This window comes from Globicephala melas, chromosome 13 (assembly GCF_963455315.2).
Source record: "Globicephala melas chromosome 13, mGloMel1.2, whole genome shotgun sequence".
Lineage (NCBI taxonomy): Eukaryota > Metazoa > Chordata > Mammalia > Artiodactyla > Delphinidae > Globicephala > Globicephala melas.
In genome coordinates, this window is record NC_083326.1 from 25,455,682 (window position 1) to 25,479,438 (window position 23,757).

General features: G+C 44.2%; 1 protein-coding gene across 1 annotated transcript in view; it reads right to left on the reverse strand.

Moving 5' to 3' along the window:
* Nucleotides 1–5,222: 5,222 nt before the first annotated feature.
* Nucleotides 5,223–23,757, reverse strand: part of FBXO15 (F-box protein 15) — a 39,903-nt gene continuing 21,368 nt past the window's right edge. The window contains exons 8-10 of the mRNA XM_060311033.1: nucleotides 23,497–23,639; nucleotides 7,067–7,191; nucleotides 5,223–5,596 (exon numbers count right to left, since the gene is read on the reverse strand). Of these exons, the coding sequence (XP_060167016.1) occupies nucleotides 5,327–5,596; nucleotides 7,067–7,191; nucleotides 23,497–23,639 (538 nt within the window). The 3' untranslated portion in view covers nucleotides 5,223–5,326. The remainder of the gene's footprint in view (nucleotides 5,597–7,066; nucleotides 7,192–23,496; nucleotides 23,640–23,757) is intronic.

Sequence of the window (23,757 nt, forward strand, 5' to 3'; positions counted from 1 at the left end):
TCAAGTCCGTGGACACTTTCCTGAAGCAGACACATAAAAATGAATGTGTGTCTCACACCCATTTCACTGTGACTCAGTCACATGACTGTGTGTCAATCAGCAAACACACATTTGCCTTTGGTGCAGTTCCTGGAGTTCACTGTATCCCCTGAGAGGCTGGGAAGTGAAGTGAGAGGCTTAACTAAGGTCAGCAGTCCGGGCTGAGGCTGAGCCAGTTCAGGAAGACTCTAAAATCCCACCTTCCGAAAGCAAATCCCAATTTCTACACATTTCTCAGAGGACGCACTCATCCTGTGTGTCACCTTCAGGGACAAAGCGGCATTTTACGTGCACTTGAAATGATACGTGTGTGAGTCCGAGTCCCCGCCTGAGCGGCCGGCTTCTCTTGCTCCGCTGAAGGGCCTATCACTGTCTACAGCTGGCCTCTTAGCCCACTGTGGCCCCAGACCAGCCCTTCCCTTTCCCAACCTCCCAGCAGTGGGACATGCATCGCGGAGCCGCTCCTGACCATGCCTTACTATGTTACTCCACAGCAGCCACTCGCTCCTCTGGGCATCCTACCACCCACCCGCTCCACCCCACCCCGTGCTGAGCCCTACCCTGCTGTGCTCAGTGAGCATGGCTTTCAGCCCCAGTGGCGTCTGCAGCCCAGGGCTTGCCTAGCGGAAGCTCATAGAAAATCCACGTGTTACTCCTTGAAACCGCAGGAGACCACAAAAGACGCCCTGTGCTGAAGCTGGATGCCATATTATTCCATGTACAAAATACACGCGGTGTGTAAGACCAACACTTCTGCATGCGGTTTTTTAAAGGCACATTTCTTTACACTACAAACACTGGAAAAACATTTTGCACAGAGTGACCTTCCTGTGTGAACATTTTCTTTCTGCAGCAGTTATAACCATTAGACTTATAAGGAGATGTTAATAAAAATAATAGACAACTGTCAAGTCACGTATAAAAATCATCTTTGCAAAGGCCAGTCAGATCTTTGGTCTGATTTTAAATCTGACAAGATTTTACATGTGGAGTATACTTCAAATAAAAGTATGTCTCTTTGACTGCACACTAGTGGTAGGTACGTTTCTCTGTGTGTAACTCACACTTGTTTCCTTTGCCAACTGCATAAAGAAGGGTTTGCACCCGTTACTCTTCTTGAATTGATTCAACTCAACGAGCCCTGCTCCTGGATCCTTTGTATTTAAGATATCCCAGCATAAGTCCTCTCGCTTTGCAGACAAAGAGGCTTCCTGACAAAGGACTATGATTAGCAAATGCTTTTATTTCGTGCCTGATATCGTAATTTCAATACATATAATACTAAGATGGCCAGACCCCAACAGGGCTAACTTATTTATACTGAGCAGAATCTGTGGACATTCACGACATGCAGAACTAACACAGTGTCAGTATGTTAACCCTTGAGAAATCCCACCTTCCCCCACGTCCATTCCTGCAGCAGGCGGGGTGCGGGACCCACATGGCCCAGGCGGGGTGCAGAGGCTGCACACGCAGGAGCAGGGGCGCAAGAGGCATGAGGCGCTGGGGCCCCGGCAGAACGGAGAGCGTTTCCTCAGGGCACGGCACCCCCCCACAGCAAACGGGAAGCGGAGAGGGGGAAGCACGGGCCGACAGGAAACTGGGTTGGGATGTAGCCTTTCTGGGTCCCTCCACTGTGGACTGACTGTCCTCTCCTTTGTTAACAGTACGTATCTTGTGGCAAGATACTCTGAGACTACACCAGTATCCTGTTTCTCATCAAACTTTCACCCACTAACTTAGCGCTGATGATTCTTGCTGTAGTTTTGCCAAATGGTGAAGATGAAAACGTTTTTGAAAACTAAAATTGATAACCCCAGAGACTGGTGTGCAGGGTTGCAAACTGCCACCTGAAGGCCAAATTCAGCCTGGTTGGTAAATCAAGGTTTTGTTCCGGTAAATCAAGGTTTTGTGGAACACGGGCCCTTCACTTGTGTACTGTCCGCAACTGATTTCATGCTCGACGGCACAGCAGAGTAGGTGCAACAGACACCATACGTTCCACAAAAGCCAAAACTACCATTGGTCCCTTTACAGAAAAAGTCTGCCAACCCCTGCCTTTGAGAAGAGACTGCATTTATGAAGCAGGTACAGAATGTTTTATATGGAGCTAGAAAAAAATTCGTATAAAGTAAAATCCTGGTCATCAAAATAAAAAAGAAAATTAGCTAAAAGGGTTGAAAAATAAAACTGAGACCTATTACAGAAAGCACAACGAAGGACTAAGAGACAGAAGATGGAAAAAATAAGAGACTTCACAGGATCCACCCAGAAAGGATTATAGTTGATTAATAAAAGTTACAGAAAAATACAAGAGAAAACACTGACAGATTTTTTTAACCCATAGCTGAAGTACACAAATTCTTAGATTAAAATGACCCATAATGAAGGATAAAGACCCACTCCAAGGTACCGAGCATAAATTCCAAAAGCTTCCAGAGAGAAGAGAAAAAGAACAGAGCACATGCAAAGGAAGACCAACCAAAATGGCGTCATATATGTCAAGGGCAACCACAGGATAAATGCTCACGACAAAATGTCCTCCAGGTTCTAAGAGAAAATATTCTTCCTGCTACAATCTGTACCCAATGAAACTATCTAACAGACGTTCTCAGAAATTCATGGATCCCAAATGCATCTCTTGTGTCACTTTCTTAGAGACCGATAGAACGCATGCCACTGAAGAAAGGATATACAGCTGACCTCTGAACAACATTGGTTTGAACTGTGCGCATCCACTTATACTTGGATTTTTTTCAACAGTAAATACGACTGCACTCCAGTCTGAGGTTGGTTGAATCAGTTCATACTGAGGAAGCTCAGATATGGAGGGCTGACCTCACGTTATACTCAGATTTTCAACTATGTAGAGGGTCCACATAGGCACTGTTCAAGGGTCAACTTTAAATCAAGAATGAAGACAACATTCCATAAGGCAGGATTCACATAGGAAACTTCCCAGGATGTGGGCTGTCCAGTAGGGCTAGAGAGAAGTTTAGATTAAAGCAAACAAAGGCAGATCTCAGGGGATGAGCCTGGGCGGGGAGAAGTAGTGGAATTTAGAGATTATTTGACATGTTTAAGCATTTGGGGGCGAACACTGAAACACTGACCAACATATGAAAGACTGGACAGATCTTTAAGGAAAATTTTAGGTTCGTTGAAAACCATGTAAGTAGAAAAAGAAGGCAATTACTAATCCAAGAAAAATAAAAAGTTGTAAAAGCGAGAAGCATCCCTGGGAACAGCATTATAGACAGCGACAAACCACAACAACGTATTTTGAACTGCAGGAATTATCTGGTATGATGCAAGAGGGGAAGCAGCTGGTGTAAAAGAGAGATATTTTATCTACTGTAAGTCAATATACGCCAACATTGACAAATCCAGAAACAGCCACAGATTATTTTAGAAATATGAAGACAAATAACAGCTTTACAAAGCTGAACATTATCCCAGACCCGTGAAAGGGCAAGTGGGGGCCAGGCTGAGCCCTCCAGCATCACTTGGTGACATGTGGTGTGCACGCACGGCTTTGGGAAGGCGCCATGATGGTGACTACCTCGTTCACCCCTCCCCCAACACCGCCCGATAAACCTTCCTTCAGAAGCTAGCTCAGATGGGAAGGACTCCCACCCCCATCAATCTCTGCTTCCTGCACGCTCCCACAGCTGCTGGTATATCCCTTATAGTAGTTTCCATGGATGTAACCAACAGCTACTGAGGATGGATTATGAGCCTGGCGCTGCATTACCTGGACCAGCCGACTGGGATGCAGACAAGTGCTGTAACTGTGAGCTCCCGCCTATAGGTTTCCCCACGGTATTACCAACGTGAATTACCCGGCTCCCATTCCATCCAAATACCATTCAACCGGGGATAAAGAGAGCAGCACTCTTTCTCCAGGGCTACCTCACTTCTACTACTATTTTCTAGGACATCTAGTCCCGCCACCATCTGACCCAGTGAGTCCAAGGAGTCACCCCACACTATATTCTGTGGTTGTTTCCAGTTCAGTCCTGCTGGTGACGCATGGCTTCTGCCACCTGCCTCTCGGGGCATCCTGTCCTCTTCTACCTTCATCTTGAGCTCACGGCTCAAACCACTGCCTCTCCACCCCCCAAATGCCACTCAGGTGGGGCAGGGGCTCCACATCCCCTTGTTGGCAAGACCACGAAGTAGCATGGCCCCGCGCTCTCAGCGTCTGACACGGATCTCAAATCGCTCCCTCCCCAACATCTGCAGCCCAAGACCTAGGACGGCGGGAGGGTGAGGATGGCTTCAGAGCAGGGATCCTTTTCACTCTCACGTTTCTTTGGTTGAGAACCTTTTCTTTTATTGCTGTCTTCAAGCTCTTTATTCTACACACAAACACCTCTCAAGAGAAAACTGATATTTCAATAAGAGAAGAAGAGAGAGAGAGGGGGGAGGAGTTTAATCGTGTATGCCCCTGTGGGAGCAACACGGCACTTCAACGATCACTTCTGAGAACAACTTTAAGTGGGAGATAAAAATATGACAGAAAAAGATAATCGATACAATCTCAAACAAATTTAGAACCAGATCCCTGAAACACGTGATTAGGTGGATGTGACCTCCATTTGAACCCCAGGTGTCTCCGGATCCTCCGAAAGCACTTCTGCAGAGGGAGCGTCCTTCCCTCCCTGTCCCACGGATGCAGAGCTGGGTGTCTGAACTGCATGTGCGTCACGCTTCGCTCTTCTAAGGGATAACAACGTCCTCTGATGGTTACAGGTGCATCTTTCCTTGTGAAGCAGGTCACCTGTCTATTTTACTTTGCTTTATTGAACACTACTGTGGCTGTTAAATGCCATGAATACAGCACTTTCTAATTTTAATGAATACCATGAAGTTCACATTGAAATGTATTTCTTTATTTGGGGCTCTAACCAATAAAGAAAAAACCCTACGTATGCAACACACACACACGCGCACACACACACCCTCAAGAGAAAACTGATCTGTTTTCAGTCTGATCCGTTTTCTTGTTTTTTTAAAGTGTAAGTGCAGAAGAGAAGCAAGGATCTTTTTTCTTTTTCTTTTACATGAATTTCCACTGTGATGTGCTATTTTCACGGTTTTAAAATTTAACTTAATCTTCTAACCTTAACTTTAAAATGACTCAGAAACCATGATTTCTAGTGTGAAATAAGAGGACATCGAACAGACTACTGCTTTATTTTAACTTCCAACAAACACCAAGAACAAAACCAGTCAGTCCAAAAGAAACAAACAGCAACAATAATTTGCCGCCTACTGCTAATGCTCAGTATTTGGTCCCAAACCAGTGGTTTATCTTTGCCACCCGCAGGTAGAGCGCCAGGCTGACGATAAAGTACTCTCCCGTCTCCTCGATCCACACCAGCTCCAAGTGCACCCTTCCCTCCGCGTCTGCGTAGTCCACACGGTACGTCTCCCCCAAGAAAGCAGGGCCGTCAGAGGGCCCGGGAGAGGGTCTCATGCACACCGGGGAACTGAAACACCAGAAGGGTTTCCCATATTCTTCCAAAAGAGTTAAGTCCATTACAGAGCAACTCTACAAAATAAACACAGATGTTCGTAAGTGTGAGGATAAAATGGCCAATTAGACCTGACTTAATAAATGTAGATGGAGCCTCGTCATGAAGGATTAAGTGAAAGAGGAGGGAGAAGAGGGAAGAGAACAAAATTACAGGAAGCAGGAACAGCATGTGACAAGCATGTGACAGTCCTCCGCACGGCACGGGGTGTGGCGGGGAGGTGGGGAGGGCGGCCAGGTCAGCTCTGGCCATCACTGAACTGCTGCGCCTGCGCGTAGCAACCGGCACCAACAAACGCAGAGACTGCCTTTCCAATGGTCAGAGCTGGGATAAAGCTTTGTTTCCTGTACGATTACAACGCTTCCCTTCCCACCCCACAGTGGGAACTGAATATCTGCTTCTCGATTACCAAGGAACACAAAACAAATTATATTATTTTTATATTATGCTGACCCTTTAAGTCTGCCATGTTGATATTTTGCCTTTCTAGGTCCTCAAGGTCCATTGTGACTTCAACATTTTAGCACGTGTTTTTGTAAGACTCATCTAAATCCACTTTAAAAAGTCAGGTCTGTGCTCCTGAAGACATGAAATAATATTCCTTTGTATGCGATAAATCTTTACCAAGGTTTAAACAACTGCTCACAAATAAACAGAATAAAACATCTCAGTATATCAAATAGCAAGTGGATCAAGAGAGAATCCTTAATGACACTGAAGTGTTTGCTTTTCACGCTCAACAACAACGCTGCTCTTGGCCTCAGCCACCACCCCTAGTCACTGTCACAAGGCATCCATGCTTGTAGGCAGAATTAAGCCAGCTTAACTGCGGCCCTCTGCATCCACAGCAGACGCATCCTGTGGAAATCCTGTTCGTCCCACAACACACAGATGGAGAGGAGTGACAACCAGGGCACCCACAGGCACAGGGATCACAGGAGAAGCGAGACTGCGTGAGAACCCTCCTCGCCGCCCCCCGCCAGTCCCCGGCCACCACATCCTCCCTCCCCTCCGTGTGGCTGGTTTGTGATAGAGGTAAAAACTGATTTAACTGTTCAAGGAAAAATCTGTATGCTGGAACTTATAACTGCAATAAACTTTAAGTTGGTGTCCTAAGATGTAATTGAGAAGTAATTAAGATGTTTCTGAGTAAATGTTACTTGCCTGGTCCAACCTACGGCTCCACTCTTTCTCCACAAAGCGAACAGCCAGAAGGACTTGGAGGGAACAGAGGCTGCAATCAACACCGCTCAGCAACGCACTGCGCGCCACCTACGCACCAACTCCACCACGCCCAGTGGAAAACGAAAGGCCCTCAATACACGTTGGATAAATCAATCAACTGATCGCCACTGGCTAAGAGGACGTGCACAAATCTTCAGACACCAGAACAATAAATCTAGGACTTTCAAAGCAGCATCATACATATACATCAACAGACACATTTATTATACAGAAACCAGGTACTTTAAGAAAAAAAAAATTACCTTTATACAGCCATCAAAAATATTAGTTTTCCAAGAAAGGCCAACTTTTCCAATAAGAGGTAGGTGTTCGGTGCTATTTTTAAAACTTATCACACTGAGCTTCATATATTCATTTTCAATGTATTCTGAAAAGATCAAAGATTTTTAAAATTACTATATGCCAACCAATGCAGGACAACAAGTCAAGATCCCTCAGATCTGCTGCTCTATAAAGGAAGCCTCGTGGAGCTAAGTACTGGGTTCAGGGGTGGAAGGAGACCCTGACACAGCTGACTCGGGCGTCTGGCTGAGGCGAGGGCACTACTATATCCACCTGCATTCCTGTAACAGAGAAATGAGCTTGTCTCAATGGTGAGACGGGGAGATGCCTGGGGTGGACAGGACAGCACCCTGTCACCGATGGGGAGACAGCTACGAGGCAAGGGTTCCACTGATTTGATTAAACAAACCGCTAGGAAAATGGGAAACCAGAGCCGTGGAACTTAAGAAAACCGAGGCCGGAAACTGCACAGGAAAAGGGCATTAAATGTGAGGGAGGGGAGAGACGTCCAGAGAAAGGAGGGGTGAGAGCCAGTGAACGTGGAATGCGGTCAGGGAAGGAGCCCAGCGCACGTCTTCGCAGGACTGTATGAACAAGCAGAAATCCCACCACATGCTGACCAAGAGCTGAGACCAGAGCCCTGCCCTCCCTGGACCAACGCAGAGCTGCCCGGGAGCAGCCTCGCCACCCAGGGCTGTCACGGCCCAGGTGCACGCACGCCTGGGGGCCTACAGGACGGCTGAGCCCTGTGCAACCACTTTAATGCGTCCTGCAAAGGGGAGCATCACCCGTGACGAGGTCACAGGCCTTCACTCGCACGCAAGCTTTCTTCAGAGGCAACACCTGATCAAGGGTGAGATGTGAGTCACACGCAGAGCAGAGAAAGGAGAGCAGAGAAAGGCACATGCTCTCTGACCCCATGCTGCTCATTTCATGGGACAAAATAAAACCAGAACCAAGCTGCCCTGGGAGCCAGAGCCCCGTTCTAGAAACTCTAGACGGTGTCCTCACGGAAGTGCGGCCAAAAGATCAGGACCAGGACACGAGCTCTGGGCGGGAGCCCCGCGAGGCGGCGCAGCTCCAGCCCTGGAAGGCCTGTTAGCCAGTCTGGTCCAAGGACAGAGGCTGCCCACATTCCCTCCTCTGCTGCTGAGTGCTCAGCGAGAACCGTGCAGCTTCTCAAGCGAGGCCTCGGAGAAGGCGAAGCAACGACATCCTGAACAGCAGATGTGCCTCTGCTCTGCCCTTGGTCACCACACAGCCACGTGCAGGACTGCCGGCTTGTCCTCAAGACATGGCAGAAAGTGGACCCCAAGGTACAGCAGCCAATAACAGCTCAACGGCAATTGTCTGAGTTGATAAACATGAAATCTCTGTAGGAAGCGAGGACTGTTGCTACTCTGTTATCACCAGACATCCTCCCTGTAGAACAGCGAGAACACTGTGGTATCTTAAAAGGTCAGAGCTCTTCCCACTGACCCTGTGTAACTGCTTGCTTCTCTAAGACAGAACAAGGTGAAGCTCTCTGAACATGTAAGCGATCTGCACACAGAATGCATATGTGAAGGTGAACGCAAATAAAATAGGTCATGTTTTTGAGTATTTACTGTACACCAAGCATATGTTACATACTTTGTGTACAGCAGCTTAAAAGAATACCTTAGAATAGCACTATTAATTAGACACTGCAATTCTCTGAGCTCACAGGTGAGAAAGCTATGCGCCGAGAGGTGAGCAGTGCCTTCCTTGCCCGAGGCCATGCAGTGGTCAGCGGAAGAAACGTGACCCAGACCTGTTCTGCGTCTGGAGTCCATGTTACAACAGATTAAAACAGATATGAACATGGGGACACATGATCACCCATTCGTTTCAATACTAGCTGAGAATGTATAACGTAGATCTAGATTCTCATGGAGTTTTGTTTTCATTTTACTGCCAATAGAGAAAAATCTAAGAATGCACAGACAGATGCGCTGGGGAACCGTTTATGGCTCCCAAAACTGTTGCTGATTTGCCCATGCTCACTACCTCCCGTTCCCAGCCCTCCCGTAACCAGGTCGTGAGTGGCCTGGCTCCTTCCCTGAGACGCGCCGCTGCTCACCTGGGTCAGAGTGAGCCGTGGGAGCAGGTAGAGAAGGGAAAACGCCTCTGACAGACGCAGGGGCAGAGGCCCAAGTCCTCGCAGAGTGGGCACGGGCAGCACTCTGGGGTCGACTACTAGGTGTGACAGGGCGATGTTTTCACAAGAGAAGCCACAGTGTGTCAAACGTATACAAACGCAGAGTCTAGCTCTTCCAGAGAGACGGTGAACTACTGTATCCTTATACATTCCTGTGCTGCTTAAACCATTCAGAATAAATTCTGTTGTTGGAGACTCTAACTTTAACCTACCAATACGTAAGGCCATCCTCAAAACGCAGAGAAATACAATGCAAGGCTCACCACTCTTGGCTTCCCGCGACATGCACGCACAAGCACGGACTTCAGAGTCGTAAGGAGCTCGTTCCAAACCTGCCCAGGCATTTGCTAGAGGTATGACCATGGCCAAGCTCCAAGCCAAGCAAAATGAGACACAAATAGAGAGCACTTTATAAAGCTTTGTGATTAGTGGAACAAGTAGTAAACAGTAACATTACAGGGTGAATTGTTATAAATGCCAGACTAAGGTTGCTAAGCACCTTAACGTATTATCTCAACCATAATACTCCCTCTGAAGAGCCAAGCCCACTGCCAAGCAGAAAGATGTACCATGTTCATGGAATGCAAGACTCAACACCGTTAAGGCATCCGTTAAGGCATCCGTTAAGGCATACAATCCAAATCATAATCCCAGCAGGCATTTAATAAACAATTTACAAATAAATAATAAGATGTGACAGGCTGATTCACATGGAAATGCTAAAGACCTAAAACAGCCACACAATCTTGAAAAAAAGAAAAATAAATGACTTCAAGACTTACTATAGAGCTAAAGCAATCAAGACAGTGTGGTCTTACTACAAAGATACACAAACAGATCAAAATATAGAACAGACAGGTCCAGAAATAGACCAACACTTTTACAAGCAACTGATTTTTGATGAAGACATCAAAATAATTCAATGAGAAAAGAAAGCCCTTTCACAAATGGTGCAATAACAACTTGCTATTCATACGGGAAAATAACATGAACCTCAACCCTTACCTCATACTTCACACAAAAATTAAATTAGGGATGGATCACAGACCTAAATGTAAAAGCTAAAACCATAATCCAGCTGGAAGAAAGAACATCTCCATAACCTGGAGTAGGAAAAGTTTTTAAGACAGAAAAAAGAAAATACCATAAAACAAGAAAATAATAAATTAGATTTCATCAAAGTGAGAAACTTCTGATCACTAAAAGATACCACTAAGAAAATGAATAAGCAAGCCATAGACTGGAAAAAAATATTTTCAAAACATATATCTGACAAAGGACTGTTATTCAGAATATATAAAGAGCTTCTATGGTTGAGAAATAAAGAAACAAATACTGATTTAAAAAAAAAAGAAAACACCACAAAAGGATTAAAGACACTTCAAAAAAAGATATGCAAATGAACAATAAGCACGTGGAAAAGTACTCAGCACTATTGGCCATTAGGGAGAAACTACTGCTACCATACACCAGATGCGCTAAAATTTAAAAGACTAATAACATCAACGGTTGCCCAGGAGCAGCCAGAACACTCACACACAGATGACGGAGTGTGAAATGGTACAACAACTCTAAAAAGAAGTTTGGCAATTTCTAATACATAAAAATTTCTTATACATAAAAAAAAAAGACTGGCAACTTTTAATCCATAATTAAACCTGCTCTAATTCGACTTCCCAGTCCTAGGTATTTAGCCAAGAGAAATGAAAACATATGCTCACAAAAAAGACTTGCACAAGAAATCTATAGCAGCTTTATTCATAACAGCCCAAAACAAAAAACAACCCTAATTCCCTCTCTATCAACAGGAAAACTGGTGAGCAAATTCTGGTATACTGGGCTTCCCTGGTGGCGCAGTGGTTGAGAGTCCCCCTGCCGATGCAGGGGACACGGGTTCATGCCCCGGTCCGGGAAGATCCCACGTGCCGCGGAGCGGCTGGGCCCGTGAGCCATGGCCGCTGAGCCTGTGCGTCCGGAGCCTGTGCTCCGCAACGGGAGAGGCCACAACAGTGAGAGGCTCGCGTACCGCAAAAAAAAAAAAAAAAAAAAAAGAGACGTCGGAATGGGAGCGAGAAGGAGGGACAGAAGGCTGCTGGACACATCCAGTCCCACTGACACGCACCAAGCCCACCCGGCAAACTGCACTGGGAAGAAGACCTACCCCTGGGTTTTTCAACATGAACCCTTCTTGCTAAGCCAGCTTTAGGCGAAGTTTTCTATGTAGAAAATTAGGTTCTAGGTAGCTTTCAAACAAAAAGTAACTTTCCCATCTATACAGAAGTGTTGTTTTCTTTTAAAATAATTTTTGAATCAGAAAACGTGAATACATTTATAAGTGGAAGAGGAGCTGATGGAAAACTGGTTTGAAATAATGAACAGATAAGAGACCAAGGGCTAAATAAAGGTCCCGGAACAGGCAGGAGCAGGTATATTTAGGAATGGAAACTGGAAAATCTTTTGGCAAGACAGTGAGACATCTTTTTCTCTGAAACAGGAAAAATCAAGCCTACAAACAGACCGTGCCACCGTGGAGATGTGCTGGCAGGTGAGGGAGGACGACCAGTCTCAGCACGGCGGGTCGTGAGCCTTGAGAACGAGGAAGATGCGTGTGACTGTGTTTAAACAGCCTTTCTGCGAAATACAAGGCAGGACTAACAAGAGCTGATTAGAAGATTTCTGAGTAGCAACAAGGGATGAGTTGAAGTCTGACAGCCCCAGTGGACATGCGTTTGTGACTTCCTGCAAGGAACTGCCGGGCATTCACGAAGTTAGACTCTCAAACAGAGTCAAGAGTCCGGAAATGCAAAAGAGGAGGAAGAGGGCTCATCACATAAAGGTTTGAGGCGCCTCCTCACAGGTCCCATGTTACCGCCGGGGCTGGCTTCAGGGGCCACAACCTGTGTGGATACAAGGGACCCCTCCTGGTTTAATGTGCTGCTGTCAGCATTTTGAACTTAATACTTTTCTACCGAGGAGCGCCGCGTTTCATTTTGCACGGGGTCCCACAAATCACATGGCCTCTTCTGCTTCAGGGCAAGGACCACTGACTCCCTGCGAGCACTGACATAAAACGTATGGAGATCAGCGTTCTCCTGCTCTGTGAACAGAATCTGTAATGCTGATTTTTCATAATGAGTCACCAAAAGTACAAAGCAGGAAAAAATGCACTAACAACCACTGATGAAGATGATCTGAAGAATTATCTGTTCTACGTTTTCTAGATAATCACCACCTAGAAAGTACTGTATTATTTCTAATGCCTTCCCGTTATCACAAATGCTTAGAGAGGATAATCTGACCTAGAAACATAGAAAGTAATTAGTAGCAAGGGAACAAAACAGGGAACAAAAAAGTGTCTATTTTTGGAATCACAAAAATAAAAATGGGATAACATGCTATGTATGAAAAGTATCTTAAACAAACACTAAAAACTTTAAAAGTAGAATTTCTTAAAGAGAGGTTATCTGGGCTAACCAGTGTCTGCTGCTCAAAAGTTGAACAACCCTACTTTTTTCATAGAATAAAAATAAGTTTCTCAGGTCCATAACTTCTTTCAAACCCCTCAATATTTTCTATTGTGTCTTACAGAATAAGGCACTGAATACTTATCATTTAATCAGTACTTTAATGAAAAGCATATTGCAGAATCTCTATAGGAGATAGAACAAATCTAACAACAGATAATGGAAACATAATCTAAACATATTCCTTCACAATGGCAGCACAAAAATGAGTTGAGAAAGGTGAAGGACCTACATAAGAAAACATTTCTCCTAAAGGCAGAGAAGAAAACTTAAAGAAATGGAGAGATAGTCCAAAACCCTAAATAAAAACACATCAATTCCTTTCAAATTAATGTCCACATTCAATACAAATCTGATCAAAATCCAAATAAGACATTTAACATCTGGCCAGGTGACTATCAATTACATCTAAAAGAATAAGTGGATGGAAATAACTGAGAAATGCTGGATGAATGTTCACCAGTAAGAAATGTTACATCGGGGGAGGGACACATTTTCATAACACAGTTCACAAGTACAGCTTGAACTGCCTTCCTGCCTGGTGGAGACACAGGGAGAAGGGGTGCCAATCCTCAGCAGAGAGAAAGAGTCCGAAGCGCAAAGGGCACAGGAAGCTGCAGGCTGCGTGTAATCTTTATGTTAATCAAAAGGAAGTGTGGGTTTAAAAAATGAAGAGAAATAATGTAAAGGAAACAGAGGTGAATATTCGCCTGATCTTGGCAAGTGAGTACTTTCTACGTGAAAAAATTTCGGAAGAAACAAGGAAGAAAGGACTGATTACGTACAATTAAAAACTTTGGAAGGATCCAAAGCAACATATACCAAATTAAAAGGCAAAAGACAAAATGGAGAAAACACTTGCAGCAAATATAACTCGTATAAATCTTGTAAACATTTAAGACAATGGAACCAATCAAACACAAACAGATGGAAATTCAATCAGGAGAGAAATGTAAACACAAGACAACACTAGCACATGCCCACCTCCTGGAAGCACTCCTTACTTCCTCTCACTTCCTCACTTTAGTCCTCAGGGAACCTTACATGGAAGGTTCTCACGCTGCTGCACCATCACACACTTGTGACAGGTACTCCGGAATCTGGATCCTACGAAGACGCCCCTGAAATAGCCTACCAGATAGCTGCTACGGTAGCCATAAACTTCTGCTACAGTCAACAGGCTTTTTTAAATAGCCAACCTAACATTCAACATTTGCAAATTTAAAACAATCAGATGTCATTTGCACCTCTCAAATCATCAAATATTTTTCAAATTAATGCTCATGATAATAGTGCTATAATCATGAAAATGGAGACCTAAATGCCCAACAGAAGGAGACTGGGTCAATAAATCCTGATAAAACCAAACAATGGGTTGTCACACAACTTTTCAAAATCTAATTTTTCCAAAGAGTACTACTTAGTGACGTAGGGAAAAAGCAAGCGCTGTTCACACAATGTGGTCCACAAATATAAATACAGCTACAGATTTGAAAATGGACCAAAATATAAACAAGAGTTGTCCTTGGGTGACTTTCATTTGCTTCTTTAGAAGTGTCCATATATTCAGAATTTTCAAATCCCATAATAAGAAAAAGACATTAGTTTTTAAATGCATTTTTATAACAACTCAAATAAGTGACAGAAGCAGCATACCTTGTTACTTAAAAATTCTTTCCCACTACCAAACGTAAAACAGATAGCTAATGGGAAGCAGCCGCATAGCACAGGGAGATCAGCTCGGTGCTTTGTGACCACCTAGAGGGGTGGGATAAGGAGGGTGGGAGGGAGGGAGACGCAAGAGGGAAGAGATATGGGAACATATGTATAACTGATTCACTTTGTTATAAAGCAGAAACTAACACACCATTGTAAAGCAATTATACTCCAATAAAGATGTAAAAAAAAAAAAATTCTTTCCCTTTGCTTCTTTACCATCACTCTCCCTCTCAATACTGATAAAAAGACTACAATCTGCTGTACTATGTAAAACCTTTTTCCCTCAGCTTCTGAAAATTGGTAATAATTAGCCTGATACAAAGATCAAAAAATATGCATTCTTTCATACTTTGCACTGCTCATCATGCTCTTTTTCAAGCTCTATTAACACTTCAAAGACACAGCTGGACTACTTCCCGTCTGCTGAAGCTTCCACTGGGCTGCACCCATTCTCATCCTGAGACCGTCTATTCTTATATTCTTAGCAAGGCCTGCCTGCGAGGCTGGCCCTTGGCTGGTGTCTGGGGATGGATTCCAGGAATGCCCCCGCCTCACCATCCCTCACTGACAAGAGTGGGTCACCTGCCTGAACAGTCTGTACCAACAATGTGGTTCCTGCTGAATACCTTTCCACCTGGGAGTCTGGAGTTTGGGTGAGCCAGGCAGCAGGTGCCCATGTAACCAGCCCCAAAAAGAACCCTGGGTGCTGAGTCTCCAACACACTTCTCGGGTGGGCAGCATTTCGCAGGTGTCCTCACGACTCCTGTGTGACCGCACATCCTGGGAGTGGACCCTTGGAAGCCTGCACCTCCTTCCCCTAGACTTCACCCCTTGAGGCTTTTCCCCTCCACTGACTTTGCTCTGTACCCTCGGGCGGCAATAAATCTTAGCCATTAATAAAACCATACCTTGAGACCTGTGAGTCCTCCCAGCGGATCAATGAACCTCCCAGCAGATCCACTGGGTCTTGGGGACCCAATGCCAACAGTCTACCCACATTTGCAAAAGAACAGAGATCATAATGTGCACAGGAAAACCCACAATGCACTTTAAGAAGCTTACTTCAAGTTTCCATTTACAAATTATTTCTCTTATAAATCCAATTCAGGTAACAAAATATGTCTTCACTTAAACATCCTTTTAGTTTAATTTTAGTGGCAATACCCAAAGAAGCAGGTAGCAAACATGGACAGGCTCAGGAATCATGAACCTTCCTTTGAAAAAAAAAGGTAATACTGTTCCTTTTAAGAAAATTCTTAATGCAGCCATGACTCATCAAAGTGACAGAACACATGAAAATACAAACAGAAAACATCCCAGGTCCTTGGGGGGAGGAATATGACAAAGTTCCAAGGAGAAGCAGTCAAAGAAACCTTTAGGGAAAGAAGAAAGGACCTGGATTCTCTGTATTCACCGTCAGCAGTGCTGAGAGGTAGGACATCCTCTCCCTGGACAGCGTCTGACTGAGGAGGATAATGTCTAGAGCTCGAGCTCTGCACTGGCAAACTGGAGGACCAGGCAGAGCCACCAGCACGGAGCCTGCTCTGACCTGAAAGGCAGACAAGGTGAACAGTACAGCAGGCGTGGTGTCACCACGTGGGAGCCGAGCCCACCAGAGAAGTGTGGGAATTCACAGCCCAGAGGCGTTGGCTGTGGCCTCACAGCGCTGGCCAAGTGCAGGGTCCCAGGGTGCTCATCCCCCAAGGGTGAGCTCTGTGTCTCAGGGATCTCACTCCAGCTCCAAGAACCAACTAGGGTCTTCTGGTTTGATTTTAGTAACATGTATTGCAACTGCAACAATAAAAATCCAAAGAACCTGGTAGCACAGTACATGAGACAGAGTTAATAAAATAGAAGAGAGGGATATTTTATTCAGAGAAAATACTGTGACCGAGAGGCAGAGAGCATAAAATGGCCAGCACTCACTGAGTGCTTCACTGCGGCTGCTCTGCATGAATATAAACATGGCGTGAATCTTCTGATTATCTGTAGTCCCTGCATATGAACTGACTGCACAGTCATTTCTGGAGATCATTTTAGCCCATCGTAGGCAAATTATTCTACACAATGCATTCTATACTAAAACTCTAGAGAAATATATACATTTCCTCTAAAGGATGAAGGCATGCTCAGGTTTATAGACATATCATGGTACAACTAATTAAAATAGCTACGAATTGCTATAATCCAATATTTATCAGAATACCTGACAAGAGAATCTGGAACTGCAAAAGATGTGCACGGTACCTTGGGCAGCTGCTGCTTCAATGATCCCATGCTTTCTCAGTCACTGTAGTTTTACTGTGTGTTTAACATTTGGTAAGACCAGTAGCCCTCTTATTATTTTCAAAATTTAATCAAGACCTGGATGGTGGTCACACAGTTGTTTGCTTTATGATAATTTGTTTTATGCGTTTCTCCTTGTGTCATTTAACAATACAAAAAAAGTTTAACCACGCAGGTGGCTTCAGAGTTACGGGTAATGGTCTACTTCTTACACTGTGTGGTGGCTACACGGGTTTTTTAATTGCTTGTTTTTCTGTAGTCTAAACACACATCGGACAGAGAAAAGATGACACTACCTCACACTTAAAACTTTAAAACAAAAATTTTATCAACCATGCCATATTCATGTGTATTCGTAAATGGATTTTAGAGTCAACTTTTCAAGTTTCATAATAAATTCCCTTTGGGATTTTTTAATAGAACTGTAATGAATTTGTGGACTAAATTGGTACAGCCTCAGACGTTTTATTTAAAGATGGAATGCTGGAAGCAGTCCTACGAAATGACCAAACTCAGGCTCTGTCCATCAATTACGTCATATTTAAAGTTGTACCTTTCCACTCCCTCCTAACTGGGTCTGGCCCACTCCCCATTAACCCGTCTGAGCGCCACCACTAGTCGCTTTACGCCGGCCCCGGCCCCCCTTGGCCTGCCCCTCCTCAGAGCCCTCCGGGAGCCCCCGGAGCCACCCTCCCCAGGGCCTGCGACCTGGCCCAGCAGGCTTCTCTGCACCCGTCATGGAGGGCAGGCGACACGCGTGAGACGTGCGCATCCGCCGCCAGCACACCCCCTGCATCCCGCCAGCAACTGTCAATGCACGCACCAGACACACAGATGGGCCTGGTCCCCTCTCCTTCCTGCCACTCCCCATAGGCTGCCTCCTCAGAGCCAGGCGAGGATGCCCCCAGCTCTAGGGATGTGATGATAGAACATTTATCCTTGATGGGGTACAGTGCTGTCACCCCCTCCTGCAATGACATCGCTGGAATTTACTAAATATACTCCCTGGTACCACAAGACAGTTTCTCAAAAACTGTAGCAGGCGTTGGAGTCTGTACTCCGGTGAAATGTGACAACTCTGATGGCAACGGCGCCCCCTGCTGACCCTCATCGCAGAACTATACACAGAGGAAGCACCTGAGTCTTGTGTGAAGTCTTAGGGTGAAAGTGTTCCTCACTGTGAAAACAACAGATGAAGGTGAATTATTCCCACAGAAGTTTCCTGTCCTCCTTCACTTTACCTGGCCTCCTGTGTGTCCTAACAACCATCTCACCTTCTTAGGAGTGTGTCAGCACTCCAGCAGAGAAGGGCCCCACCTGATACCTGTACAATGTCAACACCTTGAAAAGACAGAGTCACACACACAAGAAGATCCACTCTAGAAGCACATCACTGCAAAGTATGGTGGAGAGAGACAGCGGCCAGGCTCGGGTGCAAATGGAGCTCCGCCATGCACCAGCTGCTCGTCATTCAAGAACTGGCCTACGGTCCACTCCAGCCGCCCTGTTAACAACACGGGAGAGATCACAGTGCCCAGCCCACAGGCTTGCCGTGGAGATTAATGCAAATATGAAACGTTCAGCAAGCACCTCTGATGAGTGCCCATCCGTGTTCTCTGTCACCATCGTCCTGTCCTCATCAGCATCACGGGCACAGCTCAGGCATGAGGGACACACACAAAGCTTCATCAACATGATGCTGTATTTGCTGAGAACGAGGAGAAGGGGAATCCTCTCCTCTGAAGTCCTAGCACCTGCCTAAGACAGACCTCAACCCAACCCCTGGAGAACAGAGATCGTGTCAGGTAGGAAATGCTGGAAGTGAAGGGCCCCTGAGGATGCAGGGCTGGAGCCCTGGAGAGCGAGAGAACAAGTTCTCTGCCAACACCAGCCCCAGGCACATGAGTTTGTGCCCTGGGTATAGACAGGGGGCATGTCAGCAGTCCCCTCGACAGTGTATACCGGGAGAAGGGATAGATTTCATCCTCTATTTTGAATATCAGGATAAAGGTAAATGGGTTAAAATACAGAGAAGATAATTTGGGCTCAGTGAAAGGCCAAATTTTCACACCTTCACAAAAGCGGGTGGGCTGTTTCCGGGCAGAGCAAATTCAAGCCCAGGAGGGGTCATTCTCTAGATCACCTCACCAGTCCTTCCTAACTCTGAGAGTCCAAGATTCTGGGCATAAAGACCACTGAAAAGGGCTTCCCTGGTGGCGCAGTGGTTGAGAGTCCCCCTGCCAATGCAGGGGACACGGGTTCGTGCCCCGGTCCGGGAAGATCCCACGTGCCGCGGAGTGGCTGGGCCCGTGAGCCATGGCCGCTGAGCCTGCGCGTCCGGAGCCTGTGCTCCGCAACGGGAGAGGCCACAGCAGTGAGAGGCCCGCGTACCGCAAAAAAAAAAAAAAAAAAAAAAAAGAAAAGACCACTGAAGAAAACCTGAAAATTAAACAATCTAAGCAGTCAACTCAAAAAAGCTAGAAAAAGATCAAAATAAACCTAAAGAAAACAGATGATTTCTAGAAAATCATATAAATACTAAAACTGATTCAATTAAAAGTAGAAAACCTGATTATAACAGAATCAGAAACAGATTTAAAACATAAAAAATAAAGGAAAACTGTACCCTGAGTTTAAATGGAAAATGCTAAAAACCAAATAACTGAAACCAGTACCTTAAAAATAAGCATACATGTGACAAGAGAAGCTTATCTTAGGGATTCTAGGATGTTAACGAATAGAAGATACATTAATGAAATTCACTATAATGGTGTAAAGGAGAAAAAAAAATCATATCATCAACAGTTGCCCAAATGTATTTGATAACATTTAACAATTATTCCTGATTTTTTTCAAAAAATCCAACAAATCCAGGAATAGAAAGAAACTTCCTTAACTTGTAAGAACACATAACAAAAACCTGGAACAAACATACTTAGTGATAACGTATTTTATTAACTTAATTTCCCATTAAGTTGGTAATACCCTCACAAGAGGGGAATTTGCCAGTGTTCTTCAAAATTACATCTGCATTTACCCTGTGAGCTAACAACCCTACTTCTAAGCAAGCCTCCCAAAGACAAGCTGCCAAAACATGAAGCAATGTGTGAACAACGCTATTCTTTTTATATTCGCTATTCCACCACCTGTAACAGCAAAGACTGGAAACCACGGAAAAAGATATTAACAAACCACCTACCTATGGATGTTTTAAAAAGAGAGAATGAAAAAGATCTGTATCTCATTCTAAAGACTAATCTCCAGGGCTTCCCTGGTGGCGCAGTGGTTAAGAATCCGCCTGCCAATGCAGGGGACACGGGTTCGAGCCCTGGTCTGGGAAGATCCCACATGCCGCGGAGCAGCTAAGCTCGTGCGCCACAACTACTGAGCCTGCGCTCTAGAGCCCACGAGCCACAACTACTGAACCCTGCACGTCACAACTACTGAAACCCATGTGCCTAGAGCCCGTGCTCCACAAGAGAAGCCACTGCAATGAGAAGCCCGCGCGCCGCAACGAAGGGTAACCCCTGTTCGCCACAACTAGAAAAGCCCACACAGCCAAAAATAAATAAATAAATAAACAAACAAACAAACCAACATGCCCATTAAAAAAATAAATAAATAAAGACTAATCTCCAGAATAAATTATTAATTGGGAAAAAGGAAGGATCTTAAAAGGGAGTATAGTATGCCTCATTTAAAAAAACTGGAAGAAATATGAATATATTGATATATAGCATTATGTATTCAAAAAGAAACATTTAAAGAACAAACCTTAGCTAATATAAAGGGTTAACTTTGAGGGGAGGAAAGGAAGAGAAGTGAAGGGACAAGAGTAGAAGTAAATGTCTCTGAACTACATTGCTTTGTAACTTCAACTTTGGACCATATAAATGTTGTATGTAATTTTTAAATGTAAAAGTAGGAGCAAAGGAATCCTGAAAAAATAAAAAATCAACTGAAACAAATCACTCTAATTGTATATCAAAGAGATAGCATACCCACAGACAGCAGAATTATTTTAGGTGACTTAACTTTTTCTAACATGACATATCTTGAACACATAAAGAACCACAAGGAAAATCTTAATTAAAATAACATTCAGTAGGTTATTACTAATAATTTCAGTACTGTTTTTGAAATCATTATATATTTTGATGTTGTTTGGCACAAAGACTTTGAGCAGAAGAAAAGAAATATAAGTGTATAATAAAAAAGGTTAATTAAAAACCCCAAGATCTTTAATTTAAATGAATGTATGATTTATTTCTACGTATTATAAAATCTACAAACCTCATAGCTCTGCCTACTGAAAACCCTAAAAGAAATGAAAACCCAAGAGTAACGTGCATCCCCAGGATGCAGATTATGGTCTCTAAATACCATAGTGTAGTGGGAACGAAAAGGAACCAGAGCTCCTAGGGAAAATGGCCAACTCCAGGTCTGGGTAGGAAACAGACAAAATGAGCCTGAGGTATCCTGTCCTGTTAGAACACAAGCAAGTTACCAAAGATGACCACACTCATATCAAAAGAACAGGAGATGAGATGAGATGACAGCACAATTTGAACATTACAGTAACAATAAAAATAATAATGACTTCAAGTGGACTAAAAAACATAACCTCTATTTTTTTAATGCATGAATTCATAATACCCCCCCCCAAAAAACTTTCAAGTTATCTTCAAAGACTATTAGAGCATTAATCACTATGTTGTAAATTAATGAAGAATTAAGCATGTACCATGCCTTTCCTATATTAATTATATTTCGTGGTAATTAAATAGTTGATAATAGAAAACTCTTTTTTATAAAAGAATGCTAATAACAGATGCAGAAGGAATGACAGAATTAGGGGATCATCATTTTACAATCTCTAATAAAATGATGGATATAAGTACCCATCATCTGGTAAACATTCATGGAGAAATTTACAATAGAAGCAGCAGGCTGAAAAATTCCTGAACCCACTGATCAACCTTAACCTATTTAATATTTAGGCAAATTGCTTGAAAGACGCAACATACCAAAGCTCACACAAGAAGAAATACATAACCTAAATAGCCATACATCTGTAAAAGAAATTGAAACTGTAGTTTAAAACCTTCCCACGAAGCAAGCTCCAGGCCCTGATGGCTTCACAGGTGAATTCCACCAACCACTTAAGAAATACTGCCAGTTGTACCCAAAATCCTCTGAAAAATTCGAGTGTTAGGAATACTTCCCAACTCATTCTATCAGATCAGCAGTGGCCTGAGACCAAAACCACACAAAGACATCACAAAACAATTAGGAGATATAATATCAGAAATAACAAAGATGAAATACTTACTAACAATCTTAAGAAATGTGCAAAATTAGTATGAAGAAAATTCTAATACACTCCTACAAGACATAAAAGTATTTCTGAACAAACTGAAAGACATTCCACATTTATGGGTAGGATAAATCAACGACAAAGATGTCAGTCCACCCTAGGTTAATATACACATTTGTCACAGCTCTATCAGAGGTGCCAACAAGCACAGAAAAATCTAGAATCTTCCCGAGACAAATGCAAAGACGGCTCAGAGAAGAAAGGAGGCTTTGAAAATGGCACAGAAGCCAGCCTGATGTGGATCCCACCGACCAAACTGGGGACTTCACAAAGAACAAACTTAGGTTCACAAAGAACAATGTCTGTAATTGATTATAAATTACTGAGTAAATAAAAACCGGAGAGTCCAAAGTGACACTAAACAAGAAAGACAGAGAGGAGAGAGTGCACTCAAAACCGTTTCCCACCACAGGAGGCGACAATTACATCACTTTCCTAATCGGAAAATTGGTGGTTACAAGAGAAAAGATGCAAGCGTTTACCCTGCCATTACAGGAATCCACCCAGTTGATGAAGGAAAGCTCTTTACAAAAGCTCAGCTAATAAATGTGGACACAATGACATAATTTTAAAACCACCATTTTCTAAACTCAAAAAAACTGATTTGGGCAAGGAGTATTAATGGATGTCAAATCCATTAGCTAAAAGAATTTTGGGAACAGGATATTCAGAAACGAAGTGCATAGTTTCCCCTGTAAAATATTCTTACGACAAATGTTAAAGTTCAGTCTATGCAAGTCTCTACACCAAACTTCAAGGTCATGGGATACAGAGGAAAGAGAGCAAGAGGAACCAGTCAGAGAAACCAGAGCAGGGCACACTGCATTCCCACTTTTCCTCCTCTTGACTGGTGTCCCTTCTCTCCTCTGTCCGCCCCAGTCCGTGTCTCGGCTTCCGTGAGCGTGATAAACACGGTGCAGGACAGAGGGCTCGCTGCCTTTACTCTCATCCTGGACGGGCTCGACACTGGCCCTGCTGGCAAATCGACCAAACTCCTCTGAGAAAGAAGAGCAGAAGTTCGGGTGGGAGAGGGGGATGCGGTAGGGCAAAGCAATAAGTGCCAGGAGAAAGGCTGAGCAGAGAATATTCCAGAAGGCAGAGCAGGGGTGACGGTGATGATGGAGACAGAGCCAGCAGCTGAGGAACTGCACAAGTCCTAGTGATCAGGGTCTGGGAGGACGGAGGGCCAGGACACGGTTAAGGGGCCAGCCAGGGGGCAATTCTTAACTCAGATATAAAACGTGGTCCCCTCGCCTCTCCAGCCTTGGAATTCCACCCTGAAACAAAAGACTCAGTGAGTGTTACCTTTGCTGGTGGAGAGGTTGCCAAATGTGCCACACAGGCAGAAAACTCCCCCGCTGTGCATATCAACGTGGAGTTGGTAGCCACTCAGTCCACACTCCGGGCTGTCATCCGAAAGGGGGCTATGAGGAGGCAGCTCGTAGGGGCTAAAAAGCAAAACAAAATGTACCTGTCAACACCAGAGGTAAAATGCTTGAATTGGAAATACTCTTTAAAAAACTAACACCCCTTCAAAGCACCAGCTCTCATCAACCCTCTACAGAT